The 13,723-nt window shown below is 41.9% G+C and overlaps 1 protein-coding gene across 9 annotated transcripts in view; it reads left to right on the forward strand.

The window, feature by feature from the left end:
* Positions 1-5,792, forward strand: part of Dync1i1 (dynein cytoplasmic 1 intermediate chain 1) — a 302,440-nt gene extending 296,648 nt beyond the window's left edge. For all 9 annotated transcript variants that reach the window (XM_006504982.4, NM_001191023.1, NM_010063.4 and 6 more), the window contains one exon: positions 5,125-5,792. In XM_006504982.4, the coding sequence (XP_006505045.1) occupies positions 5,125-5,235 (111 nt within the window). In that variant the 3' untranslated portion in view covers positions 5,236-5,792. The remainder of the gene's footprint in view (positions 1-5,124) is intronic.
* Positions 5,793-13,723: the final 7,931 nt, after the last annotated feature.

A 13,723-nucleotide genomic window follows, 5' to 3' on the forward strand; every position in this document is an offset into this window, starting at 1 on the left:
ATAAGGGAGATCAGAGAGGTTCCTAAGGACACACAGCAAAAAGTGACAAGCTGGGAGGGGAAAACAAAACAAAACAAAACAAAACAAAACAAAACATCATTTGGCTACTTTCTGTGGTGGATGAAAGCCAGTTCTGGCTTTATCTCCAGTTCTAGCTACTCTCCTGTCTGTGCCTCTTACAAGGTACCCAAGATGCCCAGGTGGGACACACTATGGTCAGACTCACCAGTCAGTGAGGCTACAGGCAGCTGTTGACCCACTTAGAGAGCGGCTCAGCTCCCCTGACCCAGCAACACAGGTCGGGTGGACAGAAGGAATATGGGAGAAGTTAAAATCATCCACGTATGTGATTTTTTTTTCTTCCTACAAGTTTCGTGCCTTTGCTCTTTGCTTGTGACCTTTTGTCCCCTAAGAATTTTGGATTACAGTCTTTGGAATCTTTTAGCGGGTAACTCAAAACGCATTACCTGCCGGCCATTCTACTGTGGAGGGCTGGCCCTTTTAGAGTGTGAGGTGTTACCTGCCCCACACGGACTTGTGAAACTGACTTGGGAAGACTGTTTAGCTGCCTTTATTTCCCTTTTCCTTGTGGGTAAAGATGGGTTTCTTAATGTTCTCATAACAGTCAGAGTTCATTCTTTTAGGAAAAAATGGTCCTCAGAAGCATACTGAAGAACAGGTGTAAGCTACCTGTCGTGTTTTAGGACCCTCTTTCATCAGAGTGACAGCTTACAGTGTGAATACCGTATGAAGGACTCAGTCTCTCTTCACTCAGATTACCTTTCCTGTCTTCGCCACGGCTCTGTTGATAAATGGTCCGATGCCCCCATCCCCATTTGACAATCGAGGCAATGAGAGGATAAAGCCTGGCTCTTGCCGGCAACTGAAATAAGAGTAAGACTCGATTGTCCTGACCGAGTATGAGGTTTATTTCCCCCTCTTTCTTAACGCCAAATTGCTACCTCAATAACTACCTTTGGCCTTCAATCCTCTGGCTGTTAATACAGGGTCATTCCAGATCTATAAAAGGTGGGTGCTTCTCGAGCTGAGAGTTTATTATCTTAGAAATCAGAGCCCTCGGTGCTTAAGGCATTCAAATGCTTTAAACACTTTACCCTTCCCCAGATTAGGCAGCAGTTCTCAGGCAGGGTGGACCAGCTATGGGTGAGCTCTGCTCTGAGAAGCAGTGGGAAATAGGAGTCTTCCATGACCTACAGTGTGACTCCGGCCGACCAATCTGCAGCAGAAAATGCTTCCAGATCCAAGTGGGCCCAACGGAAGGTCTCGAAAGTCTGGCATTGCCTTTATTTCACTATGCGTGTTTTTCTCCTTATTGCCTCTCATGGATATTTCAATGGATCAGGATTATCATCACCATGAGAAATGCAAATACTTTTCCGATCATAATCTATTTATTTATGTGGAGACCAGGTTTTACTATGTAGCCCAGGATGTCCTGGAACTCACTATGTAAACCAGGCTGGCCACCAAATCAGAGATCTGTCTGCCTCTGCCTCCCAAGGGCTGGGGTTAAAGGCATGAGCCACCTCACCATGCAACAAGTGGAAATGATTTAGGAATTATTGGAAACAGTTCTTTGCAAGGGGCAGGGGTGTAGTCCTCAATGGTGCTTAGGTGCTCTGCATTTTTAGCCTTTCGTGCCTTGATAGAAACTGAAGAGAGGCTGAAGCAATGCCTCAGCTACCTGCTTGACAGGGAGACATCACTTACAGTAAGAACACACTTCTCCATGCTATTCAGTTTCTGAATCTACGCCAGTATGCACTCATTTTGGCCAAAGCCAGCATTCATTTTCACCTCCACTTCCCGGTCATCACATTTCAAAAGGGTTGTCAAGGGTCTCTGGTTCTAACACAGGGCCTGGCACCCTCGCTCAATCACTCGCTCGCTGTGCATGCTGATTAGGTGCTGGGTAGGAACAAAGCCTTTTCCTAACCAGTGAGTAAGGAGTGGTTAGAAACGCCCCAGCACTTCTCTCAACTCCTTGCTCTGTCTGAGAACACCATGAAAGAGACTGGGAACTTCCCAGGGTAAGAAGGACAGCTCAGTCCAAACAGATTTTGTTTAGAGTCATAAGAAACAGACAAGAGTGGCCATCCCCTTTGTGAAGCACCTGTTTGGTCTCACCTACAAGTCATTCAGATGCCAACAGTGGTGACTTCAGCAGTGGAAATGACCTGTGAATACACATTCGCACATTTGGGCTAAGATTACACTTAGAGTGTTTCCTGATGTGATGTTTCATTCTAAAAATGGAGCAGTGTGCTGTGTGGCTTCTACAGCGAACAGTGCATTCAGGTTGGGTTATTTTTATAGCCAACTGGGTGAAAAGGTGCAACGTATGTGCTAGGAAAATGAACTTCAAGATTCGAGAAGTAATTGTGTTTTTATCATTTCTGTTCCAGAATTTGATGTAGACAAAGCAAACTAATATTTCTGTAATGCACATGTACTTCAGGAAGGAAAACACTTGAGGGAATGAAATTTTAAAAAAAAAAAGCTTAATATGTGTGTATATTTGTGTGAATGTGTGGCGTGATTTTTACACAAAATATTATTAGCTTATTAGCAAGAAGAATATTACAAAATGCCTTAGGCATAATCTGCATATTTAAATGCCTGTGAAGACAAACCTTCATATGGAAAATCATGTTTTAGCGTTTAAGTATTTTACATTGGTTTCAGTTCCATGAAAGAGAATAGTTTAACTGCTAGAATAACTGCATAGTTTAACTGCTAGAACAATTTTGTTTAGTAGAAACATTTAGGTTTGAGAAAATTTAGTTTTTATACAATAGAGATGTGGTTTAATATAACATGCATGGTTGCCAGTTTCAACCTGTGTCTGGCCACTATTTGAACTTGATGATCCAGAATCTAAACAGAGGTCACTTCTTAAGCATCTTGCTAAGATTACTACATTTCCTGTTCTGATGCATGAATCCTATACAGTGCTATCAATAAAATGTTATGCAGGCCATCAGATGTTAATATTTTTCCTGCATGAAGAAATAGTATAGTCTTATGTGTGTGTGGGGGGGGGGGTCCTCATCTGTCTGTAAGCAGATGCTGCTGGGTTGGCTCAGTTTTTTCTTCAAGTTTAACGTCATATAGAGGTGAGAGGTGCTTTAGCTTTGTAACTCTCCCAGCTTTATTTTCTGAGAGAAAAAGTCATGCTCTCTTGATTGAGTTCCTATCTCTCCTCCAGCTTTCGTTACATAGTTCTTTTTGCAAACATTAGCTCTGGTACCAGGAGAAGGAAAGGAAACATGGACCTGTTCTTTTACTTAAATGATCCCAACCCTCTTGCCTGTTTATGCTGTTGGTTAGCTATTTTGAGTCTTTTAGTTTGGGGGTCTCATTTCCCCAGGGAAGTATTATCTTTAATGGAAGACAAAAATGAAGACTAGTGAAATCCGAGAGAAGATCTCACCATAAGGAAACTGGTCTGAGCTAAGGGTAATGATGTCACTCGGTATTATTGTGAATGTGTGTCATTGATGCAAGAGAAATTTAGATTCATTTCAATAACTAGGGGAGTGTCCCTATTTCACTAGTTCATAAAGTACTCATATGTCTGAATGAAACTCTCACTGGAGAAGCATTTCTGATAATGAACTGAATGCTTTCCCACCTGGACATCAGTTTCAGAATTATATTTTTTGAAACGTTTGACCTTAGTACTAGAAGTCACTTAAGAGCATACTTTACAGAACGGCACTGCCACTCTCCAGTCAGTTTTCTTGGACAGATAGTATCGGAGACTATCATTTCCTCTAATAAACCCTTAAAGGTTCTAATCATCTGGCTGTGTATAGTGAGAAATTTTCTAGTTATAGTCATAATTTGAACACTTACTTTCTTCTTCCTCTCTCTCTCCCTCTCTCTCTCTCTCTCTCTCTCTCTCTCTCTCTTTACTTTTAATAATGTATATTGATGGAATTGATTGTGTTCTTAATGTCTTAATGTATATGGGACATATGGATATCATGTGTGGGATACCATGTGTGGTCCTAGTATGTAGATGGATTGGTCATACCATTTTACAGGGTGAAACAAGAAAATTCTTGTAATATAGAAATCAATTTCATTGCCTATGCGCTCCTTCAGCATTCTACTCAGTGCTGTTCATCTTCAGATTTTTTTTTTTGTATTTCAAACAATAATAATTCTTTTTGTTATCTTTAAACAACTCATTTGGGATGCTATGTAGTGCAATCATAATCTTTATTGCAGCTAAGAAAAATTTTATGCAAAATGTCTACACAAGGGTATGTTAATTCCTCTTCATTGAATGGCAGACAGCAAAAGACACCATTTGGGAAGTATCATGGAACTCCCCCTTTGGCAAATCAATATAGCTTATCAATTCAATGCTGAAATTGCATAACACTGGCAGAGGTACTTGCTGGTTTTGTAGTCCTGGTAGGATTTTACTTCCCCATGCCTCAACCCCTACATCCTGCTTCTCGTTCTATAAAATGGAAATAATTTGCTTGCATACATAGGGTAAATTTACCACACCTAAGACTGCTCTGAGATATGAGTTAATATATGTAAAGTACTTAGAATAGAACCTTTGGTCAGTGCTAGTTAGTCCTGCAGTTACTCATAGCCATCAACACAGACCCTGCTGGAAATGCTCGACCGTGACCTTCTATAGGAAAGGCTCTGTGCATATGTAAGCTATTTTTTCTCCATGTGTATTGACTCATTAATGGCTCTTTAGGAAACAAATCGATAACTTCGACTAGAAAGAAAGTGCCGTAGTCATTCTGAAATCATGGTTAATAATGCAGCCTTTATTTGCTGAGTTCACCGTAGGACCCAAGAACAAAGAGCGCTCCTTACTATGAGTGCTTTAATGTGGCCTCTGGGATTGTTTAGTTAACACACATTTTAAAGGTTTTATGCATTCCCTGAGTGATGTCCCTGCTGAGGAGTGAAGCTGTAGGTTAAGCTCCAGACTTCAGGTCCCCCCTAATTCTCACAGTATTTGGTTTCCTTTGCATTCTTTGGTGAGGAACGGCTGTTCCGATAACAAGGAGTGTAAGATACAAGAGATTATCTTGCTTATCATTTCTCTGTTGATTTGCCTTGCAGCTTGCCGTTCCACACAATGATGAATGGACACGATTTGCCCGGACCCTGGTGGAGATCCGCGCCAACAGGGCTGACAGCGAGGAGGAAGGGGCTGTTGAGTTAGCTGCCTAGACATGAGATGAGTCTGCCCACTCTGGCGCCCACCCTTCCATGCTAGAACTCAGTCTGCAGTCAAGGCCCCCGTGCAGTGTTTGGCGTTCTTTCTGTATCAGTATCCCCGTGGCATCTTGGGTGCCATATTGTGCAGTGTTTCCCCATATTCTCCACGTGTACCTACTCACTCGAAATCCACCCCAGCGTTTCTACCTTTGTGTCCCCGTCTCAAAAACAAATGGGGGAGGGAACCCTTAGGGGTTTAGTTGTTGCCTTTTAACTACTTGGTAGCTGTATTTAATAGCTGGAAACCTCTGGTTGAATTTGTGCTTACATGTACTTCTGGCGTAGTCCTATTAAATCCATATGAAGCCAGATATGATTGGGTGCAGATGTGGTGTGCCTCATGATATGGTACAGGGCCAAAGACTTGAGATGTGGTGTTTTACATGGTGATTCGCATTATGAATGGATTTACTACAAGAACATTGCTGCTCCTTATTTATTGTAATGTGCTGCATGGAACATATTTATTTGAAAGCATTAAAATAAACGATCTTAGAGCATGTGCGTAATGAGAGGACTCTATTTTCTCTGCTGCTGCTGAGGTTACATTAAGTTCCAAATAACAATTACAGTATGCCAGTTCCACTGAGAACACGGAGTCTTTAGAGGTTTGTTGCAGTGAACGGAATGAATTTTAATGCCTATTATTTCTATGCACTTTAACAATATTTCAAATATAGTTGACCATTGATACTTGTCGTCCAAGCTAGCACAGCCCTGCAAAAGTCTGCGGTTCCTAAATATGACACAAGTATTACTAAGAAAATGTTCCAACTAGGCTTGTATCACTGTGGGGAAATGTTTTGCTTAGCAGAAAACCTGACATGAAGTTTGCTTTGACAAGGGATTAGAGAGATTCGTGAAGACCATGTTAAAGACTGAACACGGCTTTTTAAAGGGCCGACACGGTGGGCTTAAGTCAAGACGCCGAGATGTATCTGTATAAGGCTTCATATGTGTATTTGTTGTTTTGTTTTTACTGTTGTTTGATTTTTAGCAGTAGGCACTTTTTTGCCCTTTTCACCAAAGCCTCCAAGTTTAAAAACAAACAGTCAAATGGTAGAACAAGGAGGGACAGGTTGAAATAAACAAACACAGTTTGTTCTACAAATGGGTGTTTTTAAATTCACACTACAAAATGCGTTAATCACGATGAAATTAAAGATTGCCTATAGGCAGCTTTAATCGTGCTTCTCCGGGGTTATCTTATTGCTAAAGAGAGTAAAAATAAATTATGGTTAAATAATTAAAAAACTCACTTATCAATAGGCCTTTGATATTTTAGGAAGAAAACTTCCATCCATACATTCTTGGTAAGGGATCCTTGAACTAATATAGTTAAAAAAATATTTTTAAGGTATATATTTTCCTCCAACTGCTCTATAGTACCTACATAATTAAATTCCCTTACAAACAGAAATTAACATTTCGTAGATAAAAATGAATGTCTTCATGTATGTGTATTTAAACTCAGTGGGTAGAAGTATGAAGAAAAACATTTGAAATTGTCAGCAGATTTTCTGTTTTATTAAAGGAGAAAGTCTAATTTAGCAATATAGGGGTCACTCTTTAGATGTTATGAAAATATGTCAGTGTATTTCTGCAAAGGTAAGCCAAAATACCATTACGACAATATGATGAGGCACAAGACAAAAAAGAAAATGTATCCACAAACAATGCTAAAATCTGGTGACCTGAGATCTCTCAGGACTCATACAGTAGACAGAAATGACTCCCACAAGTTGTCTTCTGACCTCCACGTGTCACACACACACACACACAAGCACATTCACACGCACACACACAAGCACACACACACACACACACACAAGCACACACACACAAGCACATTCACACACACATGCATACAAACAAATAAATGTAAACATTTTAAATTCTAAAAGCAATCTAGTAAAAAAATTGGACAAAAGGCTCTCAGGCATAGGCTGAATCATCATTAAGAGTAAACTAAAAGTCTGGGTTGTGATTGAAGACCAGTCTCTGAATGTTGCCATGGGCGAAGCCTGTGAAAGGCAACAGATCAGAGGCACACTGAGGAGCACACTTGATGAGACATGGTAAAGTCCTTATTGATCCCCTGAGACAGCCAGCCTCCCAATCATCCTCAGACTCCTCGTTGAGTGGGTATCAACCTCATGTGATTTACAGAATAAGGGGACATTATGAGGAGAATAATATTCAAGGTGGATTTTTGCTCCACCTCTGTGAGATTCTGTTGTAATCTAAAGTGCTAGCCTGGGCATGATGGTATACAACCTTAATCCTAGCATTCAGGAGACAGAAACAGGCAGATCTCTTTGAGTTTGAGGACAGACTGGTCTACATAGTGAGGTCCAGGCCAGGGCAATAAAAAGAGATCCTGTCTCAAAACAAACAGTCAAACAAACAAACAAACCAAAACAAATAACCAAACAAAAACAAACAGACAAAAATCGAAACAAAAAAACCAACCACAGCTAATAGCTGCCTCCTCTGATACATGATAATTAGCTATTTGGCTGAGCAATAACTGTCCCTGAAACTGTAAATTCGATAGCCACTTAATCCAAGAAGCCAAATCTCTCAGCAGTCCCCACCTAAGCACTGATAGCGTGGAACTCCCCAGAGTCACTGGTAATGAGTTCCATTAGGAGGCCAAAGAAGGGAGAGTCTTATGTCCATGGCTGATCTCAGCAGAATGCTCACTGCTTTTCCCTCAGACCTCTTTCTAGCTAGAATTCCTTTTGGAAGACACTTCCTACTTTGAGAGTAGGTCTTTCTTCCTCAGTTGACCCTCTCAGGGAGCACCATTATAGTCACTCCGGGTGATGTGTCCCCTGGGTAATTTTAAATCTCATTGAGTATCAACAGATTCTCATATGTGCCACTAGTAATATGAAGCTAAGAGATGAATTCAAAGAAGATTTAGGGACCTGTTACTTCAGTGAGCCTGCTGATATTTCCTCCAACATAAAGGAAAAACTGCTGATATTTAAAACTCTCATCCTGTAGAAGAAAACCCAGCATGTGCTAGGTTATTTGGGGCTTCAAAGCCAACACATTCTATGTCTGTAGTCCACATGCTAGGTGGAAGGCAAGGCTTTTGGTGAACAAAAAATGGGGAATGGGCTTTGCTATAGGTCTCAGTGCAATGAGCACTAAGCTTAGGCAATACAGCCACAGAAGTTAATGATGCAAACATTAATGATGAGGAGAGACAGTGTGATACTGTTGGAATACCATGCATCATCAGCACCAGGTCCTGTAGAAAAGGATTCCCTTGCCCTAGGATAAGAACATGCCATGCATTTCGATGTTCTACTGTATGTTAAGCCATATTGGCCCCACTGAACCATAGTTAGAAAGAGCTAGAGGCCATTTGCAATATAGAAATTGTGATCGGAATCAAAGAGAGCTTGAGTAACTTGCACAAGCAAGTAGCCCAGGAGCCCAGTGTCACTCAACAGAATTTCACCAGTGCCTCTACCCCATGCTTGTACACATGGTCATGGGTGGGGGTAGGGAAATTTCTGTATGACCAGCAGAAAGGACAGAAAAAACACCAGTGCTTGGTGTAAATATAGGCTGGCTCAGTTCATGGGAGAAAGTTAGACATGGATGACAGCCACATGTTAAAGCCGTCTTCTGGACTTTGAAAGACAGTATATAGAAAAAAATCTTTTCATAGATCAGAGATTTGGGCTGTACAACCTGCCATCCACAAACATAAACCTATGGGGGCAATTCCACATTCAAGCCACTTTGAGTGAGCTGAGAAAGGGCCAGGAGTTCACGTGCCTATGGCCAGCCTACTTCTAGCTCTGTTTCTGCAGTAGCTACCACCCCTTACCTTTCAGTCTGTCTCTTCAGAATAGCTACAAGAGCTGTGTTGCTCAAACACAGAAGTCACCAGAATGCACAGCAGGAAGGTCCAAATCCTTATCATGGTCTGTATTCCTAGATTATTTGACTTTGACCTCAAGTGTTTGTTACATTTTTCCTTGTTGTGATGAAACACTTGAACAAAGCAACCCGAGGACAGGTTTATTTTAGCTCCTGGTTGAAGAGACACAGTCTCTCCCCATGAGGGGGAAGGTTGTAGAAGTGTGAGGTGACTGCTTCACATGGTCTAAAGTCAGGACGCAAAGAGTGGGTCTAGCTATCCAAACTCATGGCCAGCTTCAATACCTACCACCGCCAGAGCCTCTCCTGCTCCTGAAGTTTCTACAACCTTCCAAAACAGCACCAGCAGCTGGTGACCAAGTGTTTGAACACATGACCCTCTGGGGGAACATCTCACAACTGAACCAGGTCCTCTATGGTCTTATCCCTGAGTGACCTTTACGACCCCACTCAAGTTGCAAGGGTCTGCTCATTTTTACACACAACCAGTCACTGAGCCTCTGAAGCAACTGTTGAGAACATTGACCTTTCATGCACACATCCTGAAGATCCACCCTTTCATTAAGGTCATTCTTCTGACTGACTGATTTTTCAATTAACTTTTTAATCTGTGAGAGCCGTATGCTCCTTGAGGCCTAAGGTCAATATCAATGTGAAAAGCTACAGCCTGGAAGAGCAATAATAGCAAAAATAATAAAATGCACCTGCTATTCCTCATCAGTGACAGAATTAAAATAAGAAAAGAATGATCTTTTTCTTTTTACAGTTTAGTGGATAAAATGTATAAATATCAAGAATTTGATTGTTGACTTTTTAAACTTAAAGATGATTAAAATACTTATTCTTGTGAGTACGAGCATTTGGCTGCATATATGTGTATGCACCATGTGCATATCTGGTGCCTATAGAGGGCAGAAGAGACCTAGAACTGGAGGCTCACAGACTGTTGTGAACCACAATTTGGGTGCTGTGAGCCTAAGGTAGGTCCTCTGCAAAAGCAGCAGATGCTCAGAACCACCCAGTCACCTCTCCAGAATAACACTCTCCTCCTCAGAACCACCCAGTCAGTCACCTCTCCAGAACAACACTGTCCTCCTCAGAACCACCCAGTCAGTCACCTCTCCAGAACAACACTCTCCTCCTCAGAACCACCCAGTCAGTCACCTCTCCAGAACAACACTGTCCTCCTCAGAACCACCCAGTCAGTCACCTCTCTAGAACAACACTCTCCTCCTCAGAACCACCCAGTCAGTCACCTCTCCAGAACAACACTGTCCTCCTCAGAACCACCCAGTCAGTCACCTCTCCAGAACAACACTGTCCTCCTCAGAACCACCCAGTCAGTCACCTCTCCAGAACAACACTCTCCTCCTCAGAACCACCCAGTCAGTCACCTCTCCAGAACAACACTCTCCTCCTCAGAACCACCCAGTCACTCACCTCTCCAGAACAACACTCTCCTCCTCAGAACCACCAAGTCAGTCACCTCTCCAGAACAACACTGTCCTCCTCAGAACCACCCAGTCAGTCACCTCTCCAGAACAACACTGTCCTCCTCAGAACCACCCAGTCAGTCACCTCTCCAGAACAACACTCTCCTCCTCAGAACCACCCAGTCAGTCATCTCTCCAGAGCAACACTCTCCTCCTCATAGTTTTTTTGAAGATAGGGTCTCTCTATGTAACCCTGGCTTCTCAGACACTCACTATGCAAAACAGGCTAACCTCCACATTTAACCTCTCCAGCATTCATCTGCCTCTTAATTGCTGGGATTAATGCTTGACTTTATTCAACAACTTTTGGGGGTGGGGGAGGTGGGGCTCGAGACCAGATTTCTCTGTATAGCCCTGGCTGTCCTGGCACTCACTCTGTAGACTAGGCTGGCCTCGAACTCAGAAATCCGCCTGCCTCTGCCTCCCAAGTGCTGGGATTAAAGGTGTGTGCCACCACCGCCCGGCATTCAACAACTTTTAACAGTTATATTTGCAATGTTTAAGAGGCCAAGCCGTGGTTTTGAATCTGGTTACCTTTTCATTTGTACTTACGTACTTTGAAGTTGTTACTAGATACATAGGTTATTTCTCTTGGTAAACTGACCTGTTCATCTGACATATGAGGACTGAGCTCAGTGCCTTGTGCAAGGCAAGCACAGAGCAGGACAACCCTTAACCCTTTCACTTTTATATAAGTTACTTGGGTTCGTGTTCTGTCATTTCAGCTGAAGGACTCACTGTACTGTTTGCTACTTTGCTTTACCTCTATGGGATTGCCAGTTTCATCTTTATCTCTGAGGAATTTTTTTTTTTCTATCAAAAATGGAACTTTCAAGGAGAGATTTTTTTTTCTTTCAGAACTTGAAATATCTCAGACAAGGCTGCAGAGATGGCACAATTCATGAAGTGCTTACTGCACAAGTGTGAGGTTATAATTTTGAATCCCCAGAGCTCATGTGAAGCTGGGCAGGGTAGTGTGTAATCCATAGTGCTCCTAAGGTAAGATAGGAAGCAGAGACAGAAGAAACCTGGTTAAGCTCACAGGTCAGATAACCTGGCATAGAGAATAACAAAACAGAAAAAGCAAGATTGTCCAGTGACCTGCAACCACTTCCACATAAGCACATGTATACAGAGGTTTTGAGGGGTAGGGGCTGTAGGGTGAAGGTCTCAGCCCACTGCCTTCTCCCACTGCAGTTCCTCTTCTTTCTTTACATTGCTTACAATTGTTGTCCTATTATAAATAGGTTTTGTTGCTAGTTCCACAACTATGTTTTGGGGTCTTTCTATTATTATTATTTTTTATTTACTTTGTTGTGGCTTTTTTGTCTTTAAGATTTTAAAATGCTGTATTCCTTTAGGTATTGCTTTTGTGTTCTGACAGTTAATGCTTGGAGTAGGTGAAGTCTTTGTGAGGCTCACGTTTTTGGATCATTAGGAACAGTGTATCGACTGTTATCAGCAGCCTAATTTAACTGTTCACCTGACACTCTTCTGAGATGTCTACTTGGTGTGCTATGTAGGCTGAGGACTTTCCTGTTGCTCTCAGGGCTGAAATTTCTTCTCCTCAGGACCTCCAGAATTTTCATTCTTTCTTGGTTTCAGTGATTCTCTCCGAGTCTCCCAAAGGTTCTTTTCACATATAGCTGGATTAGTTCTTGGCCCAAAGCTGGAGCCCTCAGCTAGGATGGGCTCCTTTGTCTTACAGATTCTAGCTAACTTGGTCTCTTTGATCTCTTCTATCTGTTCAAACAGTCAGGGGAAACTCAGGGGGTCTCTGAAGATCTGCTACTCTGTACCTCAAGTGGAAACTGCCTTAGGTGACAACCTAAGGCAGTGATAGTCTCACACCCCAAACACAGCCCCTTTCTTTCCCGAATACCAGCTGCTTGAAGAACCCTGGATTCCATAGTTCTGTTACATTCGGGATTTCCCAACTGTCCCAGAAGCAGAAAATATTTTTTTTTGTAAGATACAACTTTTAAAGTAGAAAAGTAAGATGGAAAAGCTGATCAAATTTATGTTGGGGACATTGGTAACTCATAGTTATAGAATTAAAAAAATATATACAAACACTTTACAGATGAAAAGTATAAGATATCAGTGAGGACATAGTGATGCCAAATATTACCATAAAGCGGCCAGATATGCATAGAGAGGATTAGGAAATGTAGGCATTCAACTAAGACTCTTCCTAAATTACATGCAAGGAGAAAAAAATGTGAGCCTTAACTTCAAAGGGGCAAAACTGATGTCTTCTCTGGACCCACAGTCACAGGCAAAGCAAAGACAAAGGAAAAGAAGATTACAGACTTTTCAAATGGATAAAGGGTAGCATATAGGTTTGGGTTAAGCTCAACCTGCTTTTGTAGTAAAGAGGCACCCAGTGCCCAGTAGGGCAGGACAGAGCCCCAACTGAATGAGAAAGAGAGGCTGGGCTGCCATAGCAACATAACTGGCCTCACTTCTCTCTGCAGAAGAAAAAAATAAATATCCGGACTCCTGCTACTGATGCCAGTGGCTTCTCTTCTTCCTCCTTCTCCTCCTCTGACTTTCTGATTTTATGAAAGCAGAGCATCAACCTGATATAACAATGAGACTCTCCCAAATGACAAACTTTATCATAAGAGGCAGATTCTTAAAGGCTGGAGAGACGGCTCAGAGGCCAGGCACTATGGCTCTTGCAGAGGAGATGGGTTTGCCTCTCAGCACTGACTTGGTGACTGGATGGTGACTGAAGACTATTACCTCCTGTTCCAGGAGACCTGATGCCCTCTTCCAGCCTCTGATGGTACTTGGAGTATATATGTCACACAGACACAAATTCAGGCAAATAAAATAAAACATGTTTCAAAAGCAACCTTAGATGAAGCAATTAACTAGTGGAAGACATACATTCTCAGGATATAATAGCACACATCAAATTGTGTAGCACTTAAGTGGCAAATTCTGCTTCAGAACAGAAGTATACAGTCTGAATAAAAACATGACATTTTGATGTTGTTTTTTTCCAACAAGAAAGTGTTGCAAGTTTTTGGCATGGT

The sequence above is a fragment of the Mus musculus genome, chromosome 6, assembly GCF_000001635.26.
Source record: "Mus musculus strain C57BL/6J chromosome 6, GRCm38.p6 C57BL/6J".
Classification (NCBI taxonomy): domain Eukaryota; kingdom Metazoa; phylum Chordata; class Mammalia; order Rodentia; family Muridae; genus Mus; species Mus musculus.